This window comes from Nothobranchius furzeri, chromosome 9 (genome assembly GCF_043380555.1).
Source record: "Nothobranchius furzeri strain GRZ-AD chromosome 9, NfurGRZ-RIMD1, whole genome shotgun sequence".
Classification (NCBI taxonomy): domain Eukaryota; kingdom Metazoa; phylum Chordata; class Actinopteri; order Cyprinodontiformes; family Nothobranchiidae; genus Nothobranchius; species Nothobranchius furzeri.
Genome location: NC_091749.1, coordinates 26,690,694 through 26,715,935, shown reverse-complemented (window position 1 = coordinate 26,715,935; position 25,242 = coordinate 26,690,694). Strand labels below are relative to the sequence as shown.

At 41.8% G+C, this 25,242-nt stretch overlaps 1 protein-coding gene across 1 annotated transcript in view; it reads left to right on the top strand.

Annotated features, from left to right (window-relative positions):
* The window catches only part of itfg1 (integrin alpha FG-GAP repeat containing 1), a 301,098-nt gene that overhangs the window by 237,828 nt on the left and 38,028 nt on the right, over nucleotides 1-25,242 (top strand). The window contains exon 15 of the mRNA XM_054732563.2: nucleotides 22,394-22,518. Within this exon, the coding sequence (XP_054588538.2) occupies nucleotides 22,394-22,518 (125 nt within the window). The remainder of the gene's footprint in view (nucleotides 1-22,393; nucleotides 22,519-25,242) is intronic.

Here is a 25,242-nt window from a genome sequence, read left to right as displayed (position 1 = left end):
AAGACAACAGCGCCATGTTTCCGAGAGATGAAACTCTCTCTATCAGCTATTAGCTAGAAGTTCTGCTTTTCTCATTCTTGTTGTAACAGTACCCTCAAATATGGATTCAATCCACTGTGTTCTTCTGTTTTGTTTGTTAAAGGGTTTAAGTTAGAGAGAACATACGTCCTATTTTAAACAAGTTCAAGTAGTTCTATGATATAAAATAAGTTGATGACATTCTTTGACCAAAGTCCCTCTCACATAAATTGATTTCTCTCTGGACAGTATCAGACATTTTAGGGTTCTGTCACTTTAAGAAAACAGGCAGTTGTTGGCCACGCCCACTCAAACCCTAATTGGCTGCTGTGAGGTGAAGAGCTTAGAGTGCTCTACAGCATTGACAGGTGAGGGTGAAATCTGAGCTAATGTCCCTTATTGTGATGTCACAACAAGGAACTTTTTCAAACGCCTTATAGAAGCAAATGATTCCTGAAATTCCAGAAAACAGTTTTTGCAGTTTTTTATGCTTGGAGTGTTTATAGAGACAGTAGAGACCCAAATGGCAGCACAAATGGTTGTAAAGTAGGAATGTCCGATATTATCAGTCTAACCATACTATTGGCTGATATTGGCATTACATGTAATACCATAAAATATCAGTATGGGTTTTTACTCCGTGTGTGACCCTACCTTTACATACTATGTACATATCATATATATATATATATATATATAGAGAGAGAGAGAGAGAGAGAGAGAGAGAGAGAGAGAGAGAGAGAGAGAGAGAGAGAGAGAGAGAGAGAGAGAGAGAGAGAGAGAGAGAGAGAGAGAGAGAGAGAGAGAGAGAGAGAGAGAGAGAGAGAGAGAGAGAGTGAGTTAGTTCAAAGAGCCGGCTCAAAGCAGTTTCCTTCGCAAACGACACATCACTAAGATGTAGCCACAGCTGCCCCAGGCCGCACTGACAGAGGCGAGGTTGCCCAACACTGGCGCCACCGGTCCCTCCGACCACCAAGCAGGGTGGGTTAAGTGTCTTGCCTAAGGACATAACAGCAGCATTCTCTGGTCGGAGCCGGGATCGAATGTACAACAAATACCTCCTGAGCTGCTGCTGCCCCATATTTAGATGCAAAATTATTCATTCAATCACACATACATGAAAAGAAACTGGGGACCTCAAGGGGTCAAAGTCAAGGCGTCAAGAGAATTTAAAAATTAGTAAACCGGACGACTGATGATATTGTCTATGTCCTAATTAATTTCTAGAGTATATTTAAAAAATTGCTTAACCAATTGTAGTGCTGGCATTTGTAATCTGACACAGACATACAAAAAGTCCAGAGTTGTTTAAAGAAAGAACAAAAAGAAAGCCAGTAAAAAGGAGCGACCCAGAAGTTATTTCTTGTACCCATAAGAAAGCACAGCATCTTTTAGATTCACTCTAATGTCAGGTGAAGAAGGCTAGAGCCTGGCATTGAGCTAACAATGCTAACAGTGAATTAGAAACAAATTATTGGCTCTATAAATATTTCAAGCTACTTTTTCAATCGCCAACAACTCAATATTCCCTCGATCTAGATACAAGCACTGGGGTGACCGCTCTGTTTCAGTCGCAGCTCCAGCAGTCTGGAACAAACTCCCTGATGACCTGCGTTTGACCTCTGAGTTGTCTTTGTTGAAGCGCAATCTTAAAACCTACCTTTTCCAACAGGCTTTTTATCAGTAGCTATCCTCTGTTGGCTCTCCTAATCTCTCTCTCTTAATCTCTGTTTTAGCTTTCTTTTTAGCTAAATTATGTCACTCTATATGTTGTATTTACTTGTATGTTATGTTTTATGAGTTTTTACTTGCGCAGGTTTTATGTAATATATTTTATTGTTATGTCCTGTAAAGCACTTTGGTCGCCTTCCATGGTTGTGGACAGTGCTATAAAAATTAACTTCATTGATTGATTGAATTTTTACAGTTGACTAATTTTACAGTGAAATGTTTGTGTTAAGTAAATAATCAAATGTGGCGTTTTATTTCCTTTAATGAGTTGTTCAGAACTGTAACAGCAAGCTAACAAGTAACAGCCACACTTCCTCTATGCCGGAAGCGTATTACCGTAATAAGTGTAGTAAGTGCACGCTACTGTAAAACACCCAAGAGTGCTAGCACCAGAATTGATAAAGTATTTATCTACTTATCAACTTACTGTGCATGACTCATCTTTGTTTGTCACAGGAGTGAGAGAGTGCCTTTTTGTTTGTAAAAATTCACTGCAATACCCAAATTTGACCTCAGGATGTCATCCTTGTTCTATTCTTACATATTGCACCTTTAAGCATATAAAATAATATGGCAAATTAGATGTTGCCAGAAACAAGCTAAATGGGGTGTGTGTTCTCTTTAAGCCATATAAACAGTATCTGCTTTAACGCAGCTGCACACAGTCGGTGCCGTGCACATGTGTAATTTACACACTGACTGAATCATTACACTCTCCCTCATGTAGATGATTTATTGTCCTGGAGCTGATCATTGTGGAGGTGATCTCAAGAAAACCTACATTATGAATTTTTGTAACAAAGATTCACACTTTATGGTTATGTATGTAATAATGCTTTTACTAAAATAAAGCACAGGCTGATCTAGTGGAGGGTCATGTTGATAAGTGCATAATTATATACGTGCATAGGTGCTTAGTGGTAATAGGTCCATTCCCTATTGGTTCAAAGCATCAAGCCCACAAGTACAAAATGATGATCAGCTTTTACAAAATGACAACCAGTGAGTACAAAGTGGTGGTACGATTGACTGCAGGTTAAAAGCTCATCTGCATTTTCCTGCTTGCAGCTGAAAGTGTCCAGTTGTCTTTTTTCTGAATGCCTTCAGAAGCCCAATTGAGAAACTTTCAAACCAGCCTTAAACAAATTGTGTTTGTAAAGATTTTTGTGTTTTTAGGGGCTTCAGACACCTGAGTACTGTAACTGTATTCATGTCATGTTTTCCCCTCAAACCTGAGCATGTTCTTAAGCCTGTGTGTGTCCGTGGGTGAGAATAAACCTTGACATTTGTGTCCTGCTGACTTTGTGTGTGTGTGTTTGTGCAGGTGGATGTGTGTGTGTTGCACCATGCCCCTTACTAAGCAGGTAGGATGGATGAGTACGGGCTGTGCTTCTGACAACACCACACCTCATTATCAACAAAATCCTGCTGAGACACAGAGAGGGGGGGTGGGAGACAGGCAGGTGGGACTGTGGAGATGAATAGTCGATGTTGTTCATTAAGAACCTTTTTAATGCTCTCCCTGTTGTGCCATGGAGACTAAATTATGCTGAGCAGGAAAAGAACCTGCTGAGTGATCCTCTCAGGTTCTCCACTCACACCTGGTTGTCAAAAATGTTGATTTTACCCAAGATCCATTTAAAGACATTTTTCAGGTTTGTGTTTTGTTCTACTCTTAATTTTTAGATGTGTTTCTGTTTTTTATCTTTTAATATCATTGTTCATTTTGCTTTGGTCAAACAGCCACATGGTTAGGTTCAGGAGAAGCTGGGGGTGGGGTGGTGGTGGTGGTGTGTGTGTGTGGGGGGGGGGGGGGGGGTAGGACTGCACTGATGAACTCCTGTTTGTCATTTTTATTGATCTTGCTCCAATTCGTAGTCATAAAACCACTTATTTACACGATAAAGCTGAAGACTAATATACTAGCAGGTGTTAATGAACACTACTCCTGGAAGTTGATTGTGAGCAGGAAGGAAACGGGGATTTTTAAGGAGAGGGTAGGGATAGAGTAAGAGAAGAGAGGAAGTTTAAAAAGAAAAATTATAACAGCTAAGATCAATGTTGAGCTCTCTGCAGACTGTCCAATTAGTCTAATGAGTCCTAGGGATTAGCAATGGCCCACACACACACACACACACACACACACACACACACACACACACTGAGCATACTTATTATACATATATAACCTTTAAAAAGCATCTGCAGCATCTCATCCACCAACTCTCCAATCTTGTGTTGGATTTATATTAAAAACAACATAGATGATCCTTGTGAGAGGGATACATACTTGTTCTGACCTTTGTATTCATTAGAGACCATTTACGTTTTTTCTTTATATATATTATTTTTCTGTATCCTGCTACAGTCTAAAAACAGCTTTTTTGTCACACTGATCTATGGTCACAGTATACCCTCATTCTTATGGGAGCCATTGGGTTAACCATGAGCGTTATCCTTTTCTCTGACCGTTTTCATTCCCCACTGTATGAGAGATTATCTTGAAACATGCGGGGTGAATTCCCAATTGCAAGGAAAGATGGGAGAGTAGGTGGATGAGAGAAATGGAATGGGCTGAAAGACGAGAAAATGAGAGGATGGAAAGGACAGAGCCCAGAGTATAAAGTTGAGTTGTAGGGAGAAAAGCCTAAGAGTGAAAATGAGGGTGGGATAAAAGAGGAGTGTGAAGGAGGAGGAAAGTGCAGAGAGATCAGAACAAAGCAGAGGAACAAAAGAGAAAAATAACAGGGTGGATGGAGAAAAAACAAGAGAGGCAACCGTCCACAGAGACGTGGTGAATGACTATCGACCAGGCTTAGCAAGTTTTTCACTTCGTTGCTCTGCCACATTTCCCTTTAACTTCTCACCTTTTAATGTGTCCAGCGGACCGTTTTAGATACAGGACATTTTTAAAAGAAGGTTTAACTTTTGATTTGCCTGTTATTCATCTCCATGTTAATCTTCCAGCCTCTAGGAGTCAGTGAGGGTCATTGGAAGAAGTGGTGTGCTGTATTACACACTAGGGACATGTTCATCTATCTATAAGTCATTCGTCAAGTTGCTAAGTAGCTGCTGTCCATTCATGGCCTGTCTGCATGTGTTTGTCCACGATGTGAGCAACACTCATCATGAATCTCTAAACACATTTCAATGAAACTCTCAGTGTGTAATATTTGGGTGTCCTTCTACAGCTTCAGCCCTATTTAAGGTCTCAGCCAGTCAACATTAGCTAACAGGAAACTGTTCTTACCCTCTTTCGTACAACAATGCCGCCAATTTGCCGCAAAGCTGAGATGCCATCAGGCAGCCTTTTTGCGTTCATAAGTGGTGGTAATGTGGTGCGAATATGTGCTTTTTATAAGATTACACCATAGTGGTATAAAGCAGGTGTGGGAGCGGTCTCTGCGCTCTCACAGAAATCCTTGGACATGACTTTCTTTTTATTGCGATTGAAGCTGCACTGCTTAAGTGTTTTTCATGAGCTGCTCCAAAGGGTGGCTGTCCTCCACACTTCCTGGTCTGGTGATCTGTGCTTCAGTTCTAACAGCAAGAATCTCCTGGATCTCTACACCGCTCCAGTTTGCCATCTCAGTTGTTTTGTTTTCAAAAACTAAACTTACTGCCCATTTTTACTTTCATTCCCCACATTGTAGCCAGCAGACATCCATTCAGCCCTACTGGAGTCATATCAACAGTGTCATCTTACTTTTGGGTGGGTTTAGCATGTAGTACTCTTTTAATTGTTTCAGAACCTCTACGTTCATTATGTGATGAGTGGTTTCCTATAGGCCTATTCTACTTGGAATAGTGAAGAAGAAGAAGAAAGAAGAAACACATCCACTGACAGAAGAAGAAGAAAGAAGGAAGGAAGAAGAGGAAGAAGAAGAAGGAAGAAGAAGAAACACATCCACTGACAACTGATTGGCCAGGTCAAATTCACGCCTACCATTATGACTCTATCTGATATTGCATCCAGACTGCTGTCTCTTTCCTGCACAGCTCAAGCCTCTGCTTCACTGAGGTGTGTGTGTGTGTGTGTGTGTGTGTGTGTGTGTGTGTGTGTGTGTGTGTGTGTGTGTGTGTGTGTGTGTGTGTGTGTGTGTGTGTGTGTGTGTGTGTGTGTGTGTGTGTGTGTGTGTGTGTGTGTGTGTGTGTGTGTGTGTGTGTGTGTGTGTGTGAGAGAGAAACTGCACTCCTCACATCAGTGAGTGACTGAGACAGCGAGCTGCTTCAGCCAGGGGAGATGTTTACTTCTCGGTAAATAATTGCACACACGCCGGTTAATTCTATCCGCCAGTCTACTAGTGGTGTTGAATTTGAGCCGGCCAATCAGTTGTTAGTGGTTGTGTTGGACCAGTTCAGCCCAAAGCAGACCTCCTTGGTAAGAGGGCTGAATAAAGAAATAAAGAAATGGGTCCTCATTTATCAACTGTACCTACACACAGATCTGTGCATATTTCATGCAGAGGAACTATTTTATGCATTGTGTGGTATTTACCATCTTGTATAGCGTAGAAGTGTTCCTGAGTATAAGAATAGCTCTGACCAAGCGTACGAACAGCATCTAGTCGTATAAAGGGGGAACCATAATACCAAAAGTCTCTGTCATCCAAACAATTCCTCACCCACAAAATAATTTACCCTATAAGTGCTTGTGTCTGTGGAGAAACAACTTGTTATAACCTTATCGACACCTGTGACCAACAGGAGTTTGACATCATAGCAGATCTTGTATTATTGGAGGACTTGGCAGAAGGTGCATTATGAAGGGAATGTGTCCACCGTGAGTTCACTGATCTGATTGCCGCTTCCTGATGGAGATCCTTCGGGAGCTATTACATGTCGTGATTTGGGAGTCTTTGTGGAGCAACAAACTCATACATCTGATGTAATGAGTTAATTTACATGTTATTTAATAAGCCATAAGACATAAGATTCCATAGCAAATATGAAATCAACCTTATGGATCTGTGGGTACTGTTTAATCAGAAGATTGGAACTTTTTATTGCAGGGATTAGATAACAACCTCGTATTAATTCAGAGACAACAGAAGAGAGAGTCATGTTTTAAAAGTTTAAAGATTTATTAGTAAACAAATTAAACTAGACTAACTTTAACACTAAATGTATGGTGTAACTAAGGTGAATGAGACGGAGAATGGTGTAGTGTGGAATGTTGCTCAGAACCAGCAAATCTGAAGAAACGATTAGTTCTGGTGGGAAGTGAAGGTGATGTCTTCGCGCTAAGCTTTGGTTATGAGATCCATAAACACATTCGACGCCATTCTGTCGGTCTACATACCCTTAGCGGAAGTCCCCGTCTAGATCAGGAGATGTAAAGGTCCAGCTTGACCTTTATGGAGCCGAAGCCTGTAGAAGCAGCCGCGGCAGCCGACCACCAGTCTTGAGATACTTCCGGGTTACGACAGTTTTGTTGGCATCTAGCGAGACCCAAAACTGGGTCGTGATGGTTCAGCTTTTATTCTGAAAGGAACCGTTGCAGCAGTTGGAACAACAACAGATTTTATCCAGCTTGTCGTTGGTTCTTTTGGCTGAAGAGGAAAGTTACGGATTGGCCTCTCCGACAACTTCTCTAGAACGCTTTGAACTGGCGTTAAAGATGACGTGGGCATAGTTTTATACTTTGGATGTTTTGGTTTATGGTCGAATGAAAAGGTGACAGATTTACCAAGCACCACCAAAACCCCACCTCCGTCAGATCTGGCAGTTTCTGATTGGATCAGTAAAAGCAATGTGTCATGTCTTTTAACGCTACGTGTGATCAGTCCTAGTAGAAACATTTAAAGTCGTATTACTTACTATATTCTATAGGATTATAATAAAGTAATTAATGTTTTGATTTCACAGATTGGTCACGTCTTATTATTGACTAACTCTTTGTTTGATTAGCTTATTAAAAATAGAGTTCTTTGATTTATTAAAAGGAGAGAGTCCTTTTCTTCATTCTTCTCTTGGGCTGGAAAGAAGCAGTTTAGAAGCAAATGCATGAGACCTTGAGGCCATATCTCATGCAGATTAGTTCTGTGTCAGAGGAGAGGGGAAAAATGACTTTTGGTGGAAAACAGTCATTTATTCCGTTACACTGATCCCAGTCCATGTTCAGTTATTAACGACTGTAGGACTTTTTGCCTCCAGGGCCATCCAACATGAAACATCAGACCAATCGGGTATCTCACAACCATCACATAGCATTTTCTCTTCAACATCAGCAACCAGTGTCCCGACCATGCTGTCACCGATGTTTTTTTTTTCCCTAGAGGAATGCCGGATGTTCCCTCATGAGCTGAGGACGTGATGTGACCAAAAATGGTTAACTGAGGCTGTTTCTGTATTTGATTTCTTTGAATGGGTACCTGGGAACGCACAGGTGGGATTTATTATTAGTTCCTGGAAGAAAAACAAAATGCAGACTTGTAAAAAGGGTCTTATAGTTTAAACCTGGAAGATTGTACTGTTGTAAATGACACATTTTTGAAAAGCAATGACTTTGGTATTATAACATTTATGGTATTAATATCTACGTAAAAAGATTGAAGTTTTTCTGAACAAATCAACATTTCCGTTCAGTCAGCTTGATCAGTAAGTACACTAAACAAATATTACACATTTATTTAGATTGCTCTTTTACGTAGATAAATGTGTTTTAATGCAATATGTGGTAGAACTGATGTATTAATATAACCAAAAATTATTTAATAATTAAATGTCAAATTTCTTCTGCAGCCACTGTTGCAAGATTTGGTCATTATTTCACTTGATGCATTGATATGATTGTTAGCTTGTTAACTTCATTTCACTGGTACTTTTTATGAAGGTTTCTAAAAATAAGCATGCATATTACTTTGTCTCCTTTTTTTTCTCTTTCTTTCTTTTCCAGATATTTAGTCTATAGCACCATGTGTGCAGCTATTGGGATTCAAATGGGCTGCAATCCAAGCAAACCTGTGATTTATTTTTCACTTTTAGAAAGAGCAATCTTGGGTGATGACAGCTATCTGCAAGGCTGTTCTTACACACTCACGGCGCACGCACACACAGTGTAATTGTGACCATTGTGCAGTTGCAGGTGTTTGTATGCTTCAGTGCTGTAATGTCTAAGAGGCCAAGTAAAGCAGGAAAGAAAGATACAGCTCTTCTCAGTTCTTTAGTGTGTCTTAGGCATATTGCCACGGACACACAGATACACAAATAACACACACACATAGATACAGAAACACACACACAGATACACAAAGGAACACACATGGATACAGAAACACTTTTGATAAAGAGAACAAACAGCCATTTTTACCGCAGTTTTGCTCAAAAACATCAGTTCGGTCCCTGTGATCCATTCGCTGTTCACCTCCTCTCTCCCTCCTCTCCTGTGGGTTGGAACCCGCACCTTTGTGCACCGTTGTGACATCATCAGAATTCTGCTTGGTTCAGTAACCAGACTCGGTTCCGTGTTTGAAATGTGTTTCCCTGCCGCTCCGCACGGAAGCGGCAAAATAATGTTTACGCTCATAACAAGCGGATTATCAGCGCTGTGCTCATAAAACAGAAGACCTGCAGGCCTCTGTGAGTTAAAACATCCTGACACTGTTCAGGTGTAAACATTGTGCTCCATCCCTGTGTTTGAACTCAGAAGATGCTTCTTGATGCCACAGATATGTGATGATTTAGCTTGTTTCTTTATTTTACTCCAGAATAAGAGATTAAATTATTACTAAAGCAGTTCAATGTAGTTAAATTAGTCATGACGTGTGTGTGTGTGTGTGTGTGTGTGTGTGTGTGTGTGTGTGTGTGTGTGTGTGTGTGTGTGTGTGTGTGTGTGTGTGTGTGTGTGTGTGTGTGTGTGTGTGTGTGTGTGTGTGTGTGTGTGTGTGTGTGTGTGTGACTGCATAAGACAGCGTGGTTTCATCAAATCCATGCATCCTATATCTTGGCTGGAGTATTGGCTCAGGAAAATAACTTATATTTAATAAATAATGACGTCTGTGCAGTGTCTATGATAATGTTTTATCTTATCTTTGGTCTGGGAGGTGGAACATATCATGATACAAGCCTTTTAAACATGTTAAAGTGTTACAAGAGGAGATAAATGCATGAATTTAAAGTTCATGTTTGGAGTCCAACCTTCACAGTTTGGAGGCTCACGCTGGTGAGGAGACACCGTTAGTTCTAGTAACACCTGGGCTCCCAAGGCCTGTTCTGACAGGATGGACGTTACGGGACCCTTAAGGATTCCAGCTGGACGATTGGAGGATTATTTAGGAGGATTGGAATGAACAAACTGATTTCAGTGGTGAAGGGTTAAAGGTACTGGCTCGGCATTAAAATTGTAGAAATGCTAAATAACTACACTTTAAAATCTATATAAACATGTACTGGGTCCAGTTTTTTATTTTGTTAAGGACTTTTGTCATAAATCATTACAGAAAATCCAAATCCTCTCCTCCAGACACTGAAGAACTGTGTTTCGCACACGTCACTCCAGCACGTAAAACAAGCTAGCTGCTGATGCTAGTATTGTGAATCACTGTTATTTGTTTACTTTCATGCTCCAAATTGTGTTTACAGCTGCAGCAAAAGGTCTGAGCCATGCGTCTGTGTCCTACATGCATTTTTAAATAACAGGTCTGATCTAAAATAATAAACTACATCTATAAATCCATCTAGAACCGCACTACTTCTGGACTCTAGATGAGTCCCGTTAGCATGACTGCAGCAACACTGCTAACCGTGTTAGCTTTGGTAAGGAAAGAACAAGTCCTTTGGGAAAGCTACGACACACACACACACACACACACACACACACACACAGATATAATCTAAAAAATGATCTCTATATTTCAACATTAGAACCTCCGTGACATCCTGGATTAGTGCAAACAACAAATTGAGCTAAGGAGCTACTCCAGCATCAGGAAGATTTATTCTGGTAAATTGTTGGTTAAATATTTTCCAGAGTTATATCAATAAATACACACAGCAGTAAAACTGTAGATTACTGAACTATATTGGGACACATGATGGAGCTAAGACCAGCTGAGAACTCGTCAGCTTAGAGCTCCCAGTGGAGCACAGAAATGAAATATTTAAGAAAAGTAAACAAACTGTATCAATTTTGGTTCTGAAGATGAGCAGAATCCTCCTCTATGTCCAAATCGGGTCGCAGGTCTTCTGAGTCAAACGGTCTAAAACATGTCTGCACCTCTGGTAGTGATATCCAGCTGGCGGGGTCTGAGTTCGGTTGAACTTCTCCGATGATCTAATATCTGTTCTCGTCGCCGTTTCCCAGAGAAAAAACAAATCTGACCGACTAGTAGAGGCTTCAGAAGCTACATCTGATTGATGACACATTGTTCTCTGCTATAACGCTAACGCAGAAACACTGGAGTCAGGCGTTGTGTACTACAGCTGTTTCAGCAGAGCTCCATGTGAAACGCCAGCTGCCCAGGGCTTAGACTGGAAGTTAGTTTCTGTTTTTCCCGCCGGTCACAAACATCAGATTTTCTTACGATTCCAGACGTCAAAGTCCAAAAAATCTTTTTCATCTAAGGTTTTAATACACATTCACACATGCTGTTCAAATGAATTTTGCCTCTGGCCGATATCTTTAAATGAGTGAGTGAACCCACTACCAAGGATAAACTCTGCTAACTTTAAAAATCAGCTGCTCTAAATAAGCATGAAGGTCAGAGAGAAGCTCTAGGATGGACATGGATAAAGGAACTGTAATGTAGAGGTAAAGTAGGGCAGGGCCATCGTTAGCAGCTGTCATACGGTCCATCTGAAATGTTTGACTTTCATTTAGCTTGTTAAGTGACAGGTTAGAGCACAGTCTCATGTTAGAGTTTTGTCATGAGAACATTGAGATACCTCACATGCTGATGGCATCTAAAAATTAACTTTTTTTCTTTTTTCAAAATAAAGAATAATTTTAATCACAGTTGAAACGTACAATCCTAGAAAAACCTCGTCCAATCAACGTGCACGTCCTGTTCTCACTGATTGGATAGAAATCCTTCCATCAAACTGTGTGTGTGTGTCCGTGTGTGTGCGTGCACACACGAGCGTGTTGTGAACTGGTGTTGTGGTTTTGCACTGATGTAACCATCTTTACGCTTACAAAAATGTAACTAAGTAACTGTTACTTTGAGTACATTTTATTTACGATACTTTTTACTTGAGTAAAAATTTAGGCAAGTACGTTTACTTGTACTTGAGTAAAAAATTATCAAAGTACTGGTACTCGTTCTTAAGTAGGAAATTTTAGTACTCTTTCCACCTCTGACAGAAACACACACACAGATTCACAAAGGAACACACACATGGATACAGAAACACATACACACACACAGATACACAAAGGAACACACACATGGATACAGAAACACATGCACACACACACACACACAGATATACAAAGGAACACACACATGGATACAGAAACACATACACACAGATACACAAAGGAACACACACATGGATACAGAAACACATGCACACACACACACACACACACACACACACACAGATATACAAAGGAACACACACATGGATACAGAAACACCCACACAGATACACAAAGGAACACACACATGGATACAGAAACACATGCACACACACACACACACACACAACACAGATATACAAAGGAACACACACATGGATACAGAAACACCCACACAGATACACAAAGGAACACACACATGGATACAGAAACACCCACACAGATACACAAAGGAACACACACATGGATACAGAAACACATGCACACACACACACACACACACAACACAGATATACAAAGGAACACACACATGGATACAGAAACACCCACACAGATACACAAAGGAACACACACATGGATACAGAAACACATGCACACACACACACACACACACACAACACAGATATACAAAGGAACACACACATGGATACAGAAACACACACACAGATACACAAAGGAACACACACATGGATACAGAAACACACACACAGATACACAAAGGAACACACACATAGATACAGATTTCACTCCACAATTTATCTCCAGATGTTGAAGCAAGCACTGAAGGGAGGTCTTGTGGCGAGGTACTCTGCGTGTGTTCACATGTGCTCCTGTCCCTCATGGCTCCTCCCTATATCACAGCAATTTGCTCCTTTTATTGCCATCAGGGGAGCAAATGGTTTCTATAGCGACAGGCACAAGGAATGTCTGCGTTTTTTTTATTCCAGTTTTGAATCCCTGGAGAGTTGGGGGGGGGGGGGGGGGCATGTGCATGTGAAAGTGTGTGTGCGTGTGTGTGTGTGTGATCGTACATGTGTGTGTGTGTGTGTGTGTGTGTGTGTGTGTGTGTGTGTGTGTGTGTGTGTGTGTGTGTGTGTGACTATAGCAGCTCCCTGAATACGTTTACTGAGATTATAAAATGGTACGATTGTCTTTAGGAACATTTGCTTCTTTATTTTATACATCATGTTATTTTTGGATTGGTCACATCTCTATCTCTCGTCCTCGAATAACACAGCACAGTTCAGACTGACATTATTGTGCTGCAGCTTTTGCCAGAGGAGGTAAAACATCTAAACAGAACACGAGGACATGTGGCATAAGACCTCAACAGATAGACACACACTCTCACACACATCAACATGTTGCAGCTCCCTCAGAGGCATCCATGTCCTTTCTCAGTCTGTTTTTTTCTCTCACATATTTCTCTCCCCGTTTCACTCTGATGGCCGTGAGGTGTAAATGTCTGTTCCAACGTCCTGGGGAGTTTTCAGCTCACTCTCCTTATCACACCACTGTATGGCGTTCTGTATGGCATTCTGTGGAGGGGGGGGGGTTCAAACTCATGGTTTATTACTGAGCTCTGTTAAGGCTTCTTATTAATAAAATGTGACAATCAGCTGAAACTGTTGAGAAAATTTGGTTAAACTAAATAACAGGAGATGTTCAGAGAGTTTGGAAGCCCATGTTCATCGTGTGTTCATAAACGAACCTCATCTCGTCTGCGTTAACGTGTTTTTACACAGATAGTTGCCCAGAACATTTAACTGAGGATGCTTTTCTACTCAACATCAGCCTCCTTAAACCCAAACCAGGTGTGTTTGACCGATGTTACCCTGTCTTCTTTACGAGCACGTCTCCATCCACCTGCTGCAGAAACAGCTGCTGCGTTCACAGAAACAGGGATCCGTGCTGCAAACCTGCAACGAATCGGTTTGTTTCCAGTACAGACTTGAACACGTTTGTCGAATGATTTGTGCAATAATCCGATTTTTATTTTACTTCCACAAAATGCTAGTTCTGGATTAGATTTTACAGAAACAGGGACGGCTTGCCATCATATTTAAAAACATACGCTCAGTAATTAGGCCATCATTTTTTAAGTCAGGTAGTCCAAATGACGGCGGGGACACTTGATGGCTGTTGCACACATGCGCAGTGGGCATTATTTTACTCCAACAATCCGAATGGCTTTGTACATTAGGGCTGCAACAAACGATTATTTGGATCATTGATTAATCGGATGGGGTCTCGACTCGATTAATCAATTAATCGGATTAAACGGGAACATTTAAAAATGCTAGGGAAACATTTTTCTCTCCTTCCTTTACTTTAACAACAGAACATGATTAGAAAACAGTTCAATAGCATGCAAAACAGCATGCTATCACCTAAATATATCCATAATTAAACTATGATCAGTAAAAGTTTGTTTTTCATTAACATGTTCAGTAGTAAGCTACTGGAAATGCTAAAAACATTTCATTTCTGTTGCTTAAAATATTATGGTGACAAATCTTTTATGTACAGGTTAACCTGTAATCCAGTTAAAATTATGTTCAGATTGACGCGTTTGTGAATTAAATGCTACAGTGGCTTGCTGTATTCCTTCAGTGGCGTTGGCCAGAGCAGACTCGAAGCAGCAACCTGACTGCAGTGGCGCCGATTGTGCTCCGTAGCGCTGCAGACAGCTAATGAACAGGATGATGATGGGGACTTTTCTTCCTCTTGTAGAGTTTAGATGTTCTGTTTCACAACCATCGTGTTTTTTCTGAACCCACTTGATCGTGAGCCTGCTACCTGCTAGCATTAGCTAATCTGCTTGTAGTGACGCTTTTGATACCAAACTTTGGACTTTTTCTGCCTCTGTGTCTCTGCTGGTTTCTCTGTTTTCCTCCACAGCACCTATTAAAGGCATCTTCCTTACAATAATTACACCTGCGACATACATGTGTGTCTCATTCTGATCTGCCTCGGTCTGCTCTGCAGATGAGCTGCTCACATTGATCATTTCATAAAGGTTGCACAACACCAAAAAAAGTTGCACAACACAACGAATCGATGACGAAAAGCGTTGCTAATGCATTTCTTCGTTGAATTTTATTGATTCGTTTTTGCAGCCCTACTGAACGTGCACGTCAATCGGAATGATGATCGGACAAAACCACCTCTCTCAATCAGATTGAAGTTTCATTCCGATCGGGCCTAATCGAATCAGAATATTCTGATTGACATGTTTACATGCAGAAGTTTTATCTAATTGGGCGTTCAATCCGATTAATTGTGCCCATGTAAACGTGGCTGGTGTCATTCCATCTTTTAGTTCTTTTTAAAACACAGAAAGGTTTTATTTACCTGCATCGCTGCAGGTAAATAAAACCTTTCTGTGTTTTAAAAAGAACTAAAAGATGGCATTTCAACACAGCAAGAACACACCAAAGATGTGGCTGGTGTCAGTTTAACTTCTTTTGCCTTTTGTTAGTGCTTGCACTCAGTGTTGGAATGATGCTGAGCTAAGACTCCTATTTGTAGCTCCGCATCCAAGTGTAACAGCCTGAGTTTGTTTAATGTTTATTAGCTGTGGGGACCATCTAGAACTGGACTCATGCAACAGTTAAATTCTATGAGTTTTATTACCATCTATTCAATTGTTTATGGGGTAATTTGCTAACTAACACACAGATCAGGAACAACTATTGTTAGCGGCCTCACAGCTTAATGTGACCAGTTATAAATAAGAGAAAACAATCTGTTTATTGGGAGCATTTTTGACTTTTTGTCCACCAGGGCTTTACATTTTATTTTGTTCTGATGTTCAAACAGTAAAAGCACAACCAAAGCATCTCCTCATGTGTTCAAGGCTGACCATGACCATGGGATTGTTAATAAATGAGATGGTGTTTGGTGCACTTGAGACCATATTTCTGAAAATAGAAGTGTTTGTTTGGAAATTTATTGACAGTGATAGAAATTAGAAGCTGTGAAGGAGAAGAGCAGCTCCTTTGAATTATTCTAGTGTTATCTAGGGTTCTTTAGCTCTTCATCACTGGCAAAGATTGGGCTGTACTCCAAGGCTTGCATGTTAAATTTAAAGTGCATGTAGTTTAAGTGTTTGTCAGGCCTGTGAAGTGTCCCTTTTCTCAAAGTTGTGAGCGTACACCAGCTACTGCTGCTGCTTTGAGTCTGCTTTGTCCTCGATAGGGTTAGTTATTGTCTGTCAGTGATGGGTGCATTGTGGGATTTCCTGCCAAGGCCTCAGCTGGCTCTGCTTTGGGGGTGCAGGCCACACTTACTGGCATACAAACAAAAATACACTAAACACAGAACTCCGATACTCTCTTCTCTGAATAATACGCCTTGCCAACCCACCCATGTTGTGAAATGGCTGTGCTCCAGTCCGTGGCTGTGTTTGTTAGCCAGTGCACTATAACACACATCCATGCAGCCACTAAGCCAGGCTTCCTGCTTGCAACGTAACTCTGCTTGATCTTCCCTCAAACACACGCTGACACACACACTCTCCACCCTGCTGAGTGGCCAACTGCTAGCTATCCACCTCTTGCCACCTGACAAGGAGAAGCAGTCTGTCAAAACCTCTAACCAGGTCCAATCCCCTCACAAAGCTGGTGCTGCAGCTGTTTTAATGTCACACCAACAGTTTCAAAGTTCGTTCTCACACACCTCTGTCATCACTCTGAGGTCAAGGTGGAAGTAAAAAAAAAACCTCATGATTCTCACCTGTCAAATTCTACTTCTGATAATGTGCTGTTTAGATTTTTTCTGTTTAATAACAATAGTGTATGTGTGTGTGTGTGTGTGCACGTGTGCATGCGTGCGTGCACGTTTGTGTGTGTGTGTGTGTGTGTGTGTGTGTGTGTGTGTGTGTGTGTGTGTGTGTGTGTGTGTGTGTGTGTGTGTGTCATCATCTCAGTCCAGAAACGTGCAGTTGTAGGAACAGCTAAGATACTGTGCAGAACCTTCAAGCTCCCAGGCCTCTGGTAGAGGACCTGATCTTGGAAGGATGAGACCACCCGTAAAGGGTGAGATGTGAATTTTTATACAGTATAGGGTCAAACGTTTGGACCGTTTGGACACACCTTCTCATTCATTGTGTTTTCTTTATTTTCATGACCATGACCATTTACAAAGGGGCCAACAAGTCCTAGGCACCTCTGGGAACTACTTCAAGACTGTTGGAAAACCATTTCAGGTGACTACCTCTTGAAGCTCATCAAGAGAATGCCAAGTGTGTAAAGTAGTAATCAGAGCAAAGGGTGGCTATTTAGAAGAAAATAGAATATTAAACATGTTTTCTGTTATTTTACCTTTTTTGGTTAAGTACATAACTCCACATGTGTTCATTCATAGTTCTGATGCCTTCAGTGAGAATCTACCAATGTGAATGGTCACGAAAATAAAGGAAAGTCATTGAATCCAAACTTTTGGCCTGTACTGTATGTATGTATCAAACATTTTTTTATCTGGGTATTTATGAGCCGTTATCACAGCTAAGCAATGTAATTTTGATAAATTTATCGTGCTTTTCTTTTGATTTTTACCAAATCCGTTACCTCTCAGGCCCTTTAGGTAATCGTGATGCAGCTGAATGAAGTTTGGACCATAAATAAAACACTAAAGATCTGACCTCAGTGGTTTTTCACTACATTAAATCTTCTCCAAGGTTAATGGTAAAGTCCAGTCTGTGAGATGTAGCGATCCTTCTGGTAGGTACTCCGTAAACATTGATCAGTATCTCTACAGAGGGCTTTGGCTCCAGATGCTCGGTTAAGGTGATGAAATCACAAATTCTAGCTTTCATGAATGATGACGTGGTTCTGTGTAAATTACTGATTTACTGACAGATTGTCATAACTCTTACTGTCCTTATACTCTGGTCAAAGCAACGCTAATTTGTGGCTATACAGTAAATGACTAATTAGCAGAAAACATAAAGTAGTGCTAGGGAAGCTGGGAATGTCATGTCCTTCATCTCTAATGTTACAGTGTGCACAGAGGAAGTAGAGACCGTTTGCTGGAGAAATAACTTTCTGTAGTGGTGGTAGATGCACACAGTCATTAGCATTTCTCTTCTGGGCATCATGAATATATGCAGTATGGGAATCCAATTTACTTTAGATCACTTGCTGTGCTAGAAACCATTCATTTTTTTGTAATCCGTTTATTTTGAGCTAATCATTTCATGTTGGGATGAACTGACAAACCTACTAAAATAATTCCCTTCATTAAAATTAGGATTAAATAGCCACACTAATGAGGACTCTAGTTTGATCTCGTCCCTCCCATCTGGTATTATGCGAGTTTAATGTACCAGGTTATTGTTAAAGGTCATCCAGAACTGAAAAATCCAGTTTTTCACGTCTCCTACCCACTCACATAAATGTCAGACACCCCAGGTTTCAGCTTTGTTGTTCGTTAGAAGCCAGTACTGCACGCTACCCCAAACAGGTCAGCAGCCATGAAATTGTACCCAGCTCCTTCTGGAAGTGGACAAGGTTTTTTCCACCCCCCTCTTTCTGGTATGGTCATGTGTATTTCTGATATTTATTCAACATCTTCACAGCAAACCAGCAGCAAAACATAGAGAAAAAAAAATCTAAATTACTGATTCAAAATGGAAATGCCATCAATCCTAGAAAGAATGCATGTCACCTGCTGCCAATCACCTTTTGTTGAGAAATTATGGCGTTGAAGCCATTTTGGTCGAACTTTGGAAATAATATTATTCTGTCTCTCTAAAGATGATAATATCTTTTGAGACCTGTTGGTGCTTGGAGTAGGTGTTGTGATTGACTCCCAGCTATTATTACGTCAAGTTGTTATTGAAAATGCATCAAAGTGACTGAGCTTTAGTCTTTTTATAATGGCTAAAGCCGGCAGCCATCTTGAAATGGGTTGACTGCTTTAACACATCTGATTTGACTGAATGGATGCGTAACACACTCACACTGAATCAGCATGAAGGATAGTGGCTCAGAACTGAACACCAGTGTTTTAGGCCCAGTTCACGTGGCAGGATTTAAACATTTTCCGGAGATTTTCAAACCATGAGAGAACCCCTACATGTGGTGACAAAATATCACTGATGTAGCAGATTTGGTGCTAACGTGTGTTGCGTGCAGCCACATGGCTAAAACTACTGACCACACATAAACCAATTTCACAACATGCCTCAGTCTGACGAGAAACCTTTTAGGATCAAATGTGACTTTAGAGTAAAACATGGCAGAGGAGCAGGATGCTTCCATCACTTTGCTTTCTAGCAAGGTACACGTTACATTCAACAAAACAGGATGTTGTAATGACAACCCAACATGATGAATATTCCTGATTTGTGATTTGAGGGGTCCTCATGTGCTTCTGAGCAGACCAGAGCGCTCCTAACACACAACACACAGCAGGACTATCTGATCAGATTGTCTTTAGAGCCATTACTGTAATCGGGGCATCCTTAAAGTTACAGTGTGTATTTTTCCTGGCAATGGGGGGCAGTAGATACCTAAATTGTTGAAGCAAGTACTATTGTGTGTTGGAGTAAGACCTTACCAATGGATGCCCATTAGGGTCAAAAAGCCTTGGGGAGTGCAAACTTTAGCAAAATAATAAGCACATCAGACTCCCTTTAATCACTGGTGAAGAGGTAAATGTGTAAAACAACAACATTTAAGAACGATGAAAGTTTTGCAAAAATTTGTTACAAATCAAAAAAGGCATTTTGTCCTCATGGGCTTCTGTAGAAGGAAACATGACATCTAATACGGCGTCGCCCAAAGACTTAGACCCACTCCCATGTATATTAGACCTGATTTTTATGGTTATGTGGTAAAAAGCCACCAACATTTTTCAACAACTGCGCATCATTTCTTTGTTTTCAACAACATTTTGATGGATATTGCCAGAAAGATGGAGGAGGCGTTCATCAGCATGATTATCCTGCTGTGTGGACCAGGCCTTACACAAAGATCTACAATCTGTAGCGCACAGATTCTGTGTGGCTTTTAAAAGCTTCAACACAAACTCGATATCTGTCAGATGGACTGAGTTATGGCTCTTGTTGTTTTTATTATATTGATCAGCTGTGGCGGCCATCTTGAATTAGGTTGCCTCTAAAAGTTATTCTTCGGCAGATGTTCATCTGGCCATTATTCTCTCAGACTTTCATTAAAATCGCTGTAGCTGAGATACTTTACTGATTTACATGGAGCAACAATGTTTATAAATATCAGTGGTGTCATGCTGATTGTAGTCTGAAAATAGAGGAGGCGCCGTAAGCAAGGGATTTGTTACTCGCTCCACCATTGATCAGGTGATGTCCCTGCGTTCTCTGTTCTGAGGAGGAAATTTTAGCTTTCGTCGTGCAACAAGAAAAATCCTTTCATGTTGACCTGCAATGAGGTGAACTCTCGTGACCTTAGTTCAAGTGACCATTTTTTTTTCTGAAGTAGAGATGAATTAGACAAATGTTAAAATCTGCTGTCCTCCTCCTGGTCTGCAATACACAGTCCATCCACATTAGTTGTGATCACTGGCTGCCTTCAGGCTCTTGCTCTCTTCTTCCATCCTTCCCTCGCTTTTTCCCTCTCTTTGTTTACCACATAGAGGTTGATTTATGTCAGCTGCATTTGGCAGAGCTGGGCGGCGTGGGCGAGCTACTGCAGCTGAAGTGGAGCGAGAGAGGATACGAGGAGGGAGGAGAAGCAAAAGGCCAAATCTGAGTGATGCACCAGTGGAAACAGATATGGAGAGGAGCTAAAAGAAGGAAGCTAAACACTGAGGGGTTGGATGAGAATAGCAAAGTGAGAAGGGAGAGATTACAGAATGGGGATGAGGTGGGAGGCTGGGTGAGGTGTTGCGCAGGCCTCAGGTGTTTCTGTCTGATTTGGATCTTTTATGATGGCTGTTCGCATCAGAACACAAGGCCTCACGCTGCGGGCCCCGTGGCTCAGGCGCTCTGGTTCTGTGTTCGGCTCTCATCCCCCTCATTACGCTCGCTTGTATGTTTTAGTCTTCTCAGTCTAGTTCTGAATAGGTTAAAGTTACAGCCTTGAACAATGCATGAAGCAACACTTCAATGGTCCCTTTGGGGAAATTAAGCCGCAAAACAAACTTTTGTTTATTTTTAGCAATTATCATCCATAAAGCTTATTTCATACAGAGCAGAGGGTAGAAACGTGCACCGCTAGTTGGATCTTTTGTTTGTTTGCATTTAGAAAACTGAGCTAGGAGTAAATATTCAACAATAAACTGCCAGTGTGGAGCAGATGGACTGGAGCTGGAATGAAACTGTTGGGTGCTCTGGTCACCAGTGTGGTAAAGCCTTGTGTTATAGTGAAACACACTCTCAACCTAAAGCTCAGGGGTCTCATTTGTCAAATATTGCGTAGAATCCTTACTAAAACTGTACTCAAGCTCAGCAAAAAAAATGTACTTACGCCAAGTAGGTTTGTGATCTATCAAACATGAAGTACGCACAGCTGCACGCAATCTTTGCTTCATAAATCGGAGACTAAGGAGAATGTTTCTCAGCTGCATTTTAGTCACACCCCACCCTCACCATGCCCACTTACTGCCATAAATAGTCAATGCAACGTGCCTTGTGGACCTCATGCATATGCATAAGCCGGCTGTTGCAGCGCTCCCGCCAATGACGATGGCGACCGTAGATCACGGCAGATCAAGGAAGCGCTAATTCCCAGAAGCAGAAATTGAGGCACTTGTGGGTGAGGTGGAGAAATGAAAGGAAGTACTTTTGCAAAACAAATAAGAGAAAATCCACGGAGTGGCACAGCATTGCTGAAGCCGTCAATGTTGTGAATTCTTCAGAGAGATCTGTGGCGGATGTAAAAAAAGGTCCAATCAGGATTGGATCTCCAGACTCCCAGGTGAAAGTCACACACGCTAACCAGTCACCCAAACAGAGACCTCCCCTGTACGAGTAGCCAGGGTGCATGATCAATCGGGTCACAGTGACAGGACGCACACACTGTCACAGACGCATGACATTCTGTCTCAATCTGTCCCCCTGCTGATATTCTGCATTCCGTTTTCTGCGCTTAAGGCTGTGTGTGTGTGTGTGCGCGCGCGCGCGTGTGTGTGTGTGTGTGCGTGTGCGTGCACAAGGAATGTTGCTGATATATGGAGAAAAAAACACTCAAGGTTAACTTTTAAAACTGTTTATCTAATGAGATAAATGTAAACATTAGTGAATTGTTATTCAACACAAGCTCTACCTGACTGCTTTCCAGGTTTTTGAGAAGAGATCAAACCAACTGATTGTTTTAACTACAGTGGTTATTTTCCATTAACACCCACCCCGTCTCTCTGCAGCTGGTCAGTTGAGTCAGTCGGCTCATTTCTCCCTGCAGCTGCCCTACACTGTGCTGGGCCTCGGACGCAGCGCCAACTTCCTGGATCACCTTTTCGTTGGGATTCCCCGGGAGCCCGGAGACACGGTGAGGAGGTTTAGAACACACAAGGGGGTTATATTAGCAAGAGGGCTGCTGTGCAGAGGTGTTTGCACAATCTGTATCTAGGAATTAAAGGAAGGAGGGAAACTAAACAAACTGGAAATCCCCTACTAATCCAATTTACCCTCATACTGCATCAGAGATGCAGAAAACATGAAGTTAACTGTCAAATGAAGGGATTTCTGAACACCCTCTCTTCTTTTTTAACACTGTATGACGTGCTTGCCTCAGTCATTTATTGTCTGTGTAATACGTTTAAAAGGAGAAGACTGAGAGAAGCAGCAGCCACCACGTCGCCAGAAAACTGTCCAACAAAATCTGAAGTGATGGAATAATTCATGGAAACCAATCCATCCATCCACTGTCTGAACCCGCGTTGTCCATGTAGGGTCTTGAGGGGGCTGGTGCCTATCTCCAGCGTTCAATGGGCAATCAGGCGTGGTACACCCTGGAGAGCCAGTCCATCTCAGGGCAACACAGAGACACACAGGACAAACAATCACACACACACTCACACCTAAGGACAATTTAGACAGACCAGTTAACCTAACAGTCATGTTTTTGGACTGTGGGAGGAAGCCGGAGTACCCGGAGAGAACCCACGCATGCACAGGGAGAACATGCAAACTCCATGCAGACAGATCCCAGGCTGGGAAGCGAACCCAGGACGTTCTTGCTGCAAGGCAACAGCTCTAACCACTGCTCCACTGCGCAGCCCATTCATGGAAACCATTTTGAACCATTTGAAAGTCTCGAGTGCCGAAGTGCAGTTCCTTTGTTATACTTCATCTCTTCCCGTAATGAGCCCGGTGTAAGAACTTAGAAACACATTTACTCACCAAATCACAAATCTAATCTTGTCAGAACTTTTTTAATTTTGCAGGATAATTTAATGTTAGCACCCCCCTCACTTGTCTGCAGCAGTTAATGCAAGAAACTGAGCACTGCTCATGTCAGCTGTCATGCAGTGTACTCAGATAAGTACTTGCTAATCAGCGCGGTGGGAAGAGTTTATGCCAGGGCTGAGTTTTTATGGTTTAAGAAAGTTGCAGCACCAACTTATTTTTCCCTTTGTTTTCATTTTCTGCAGGAGTCACTGGAGATTAACGAGTATTTTTCCTAAACTCGGATGTTTATATTTTAAGTTTATTAACCATCCCTCCTTCTCCTCCTTAATGAGCTTCATGTGCTTTCCACATGTCATAAACTGACATTTTGCTTTTGAGGAAGGGTATTTCCTGCCCACGTCTCATTACTAGTAAGACTAAGGTTAGACAACGCTTATTTTCAGGACCTCTTTGTAAATATAAAGGAGGCTGAGAATTAGAGGAATAATCAGCCTTCCAGTCGGGACACAAACATTCCCACTTTCCAGGACCTAAGCACATGTTTGTTTTACATCCCAGCGAGGACACAATGCATGCACCCTTCTGTAGACGCAGCTTCCCGACCACACGATGAGCTAATGTTCCACTAATAAGGAAAAGAATCTGTTGGTTTTGTATGTGTGCTCTTCCCCATCATTTCCATACATCCCATCTTGCTTCAGTTCAGCTTTCACAATCTCAGCATTCATCTCCATCTCTGTTTTCTCTCCCGGTGCACTTGTCACTCTGAATATTAGGCACAGCAGAGTCTTTTTTCCCCTTTCGTGTGGCGCCGAGGTCTTCATCAAGCAGCTGATTAGAATTGCAGATGGCTTGCAGCGCCACGCAGAAACTCTAGTGCATCTGATTGTTTCTTTTCTACATGCTGTAGACTTCCTGCACCTTGCCCACTACTTCTACTAAGTGGCTTAATGAATGCTTAAAGATGCAACCCATTATGCAAAGTGTCCACCCTGAGGCTCAGAGAAGGGGAGGGGCTTCCTCCAATCCACAATACTGTTAATAAAGAGGAGCTTGTGGAGGCTCTGTAGTCAGGAACAAAGGTTACTCTGCTGGGAAGTTTAGATCTGTTTGTATCCCCCCGCTGTGTCCCTTACAGTGTCCCCAGTACAGTTAGGGTTGGTGCCTGCTGTGTCACAGAAGGAGAGCTTCTGTAAATTCTGCTTGGATGTCTTCCATCCTCTGTCCAATCTCTCCTGTCTTTTATTCCCCTCCTCCTCATCTTTCTCTGCGAGTGTCTCTCCTCCTGTTCACTTATCTTCCACCCAGGGGATTCCCTTTGCTGCTCAAAGTGGTTTACTTCACTAATCAGTCCCCCTACTTGTCACTCTCACCCTCCATCCCTGCATTTGTCTCCCTCAGCTCTCTCATGGTGTGCTAGTTTCCCTGGCTTTGAACCAGAGTATCTCTCCTTCTCTCTGAAGGCTTGGGAGCATTTTCCTCTTCCAAACATGCCAGATCAGATCTGCTCCCAGGCAGCGGCAGTGGAGGCTGACTCGCCTCCAACGTTGCTCCCCCGTCAGTTACCGCACGGATAGCAGTGCTTTCCAAGAGCTAAACGACAATGGCTGGCGGCAACAATGTGCCTGTTATGTATAAAGCAATGCCGCTGCTGCTCACTTTTTCATAATAGCTGCAAGATGCAGTTCCTCTCAATTAATGAGGAATGGTGAGTCACATTTTAGAAGCAGCAGCACTTTCCTATGCTGCCAGCCATCGGCCCGTAAATATTAAAAATATCTTCATGCTATGAGCTTTAATTTGGGCTTAAGATCACAGATATGAAGCCCCTTCCCTATGTATGCCCTGTCCTCATGTAGGA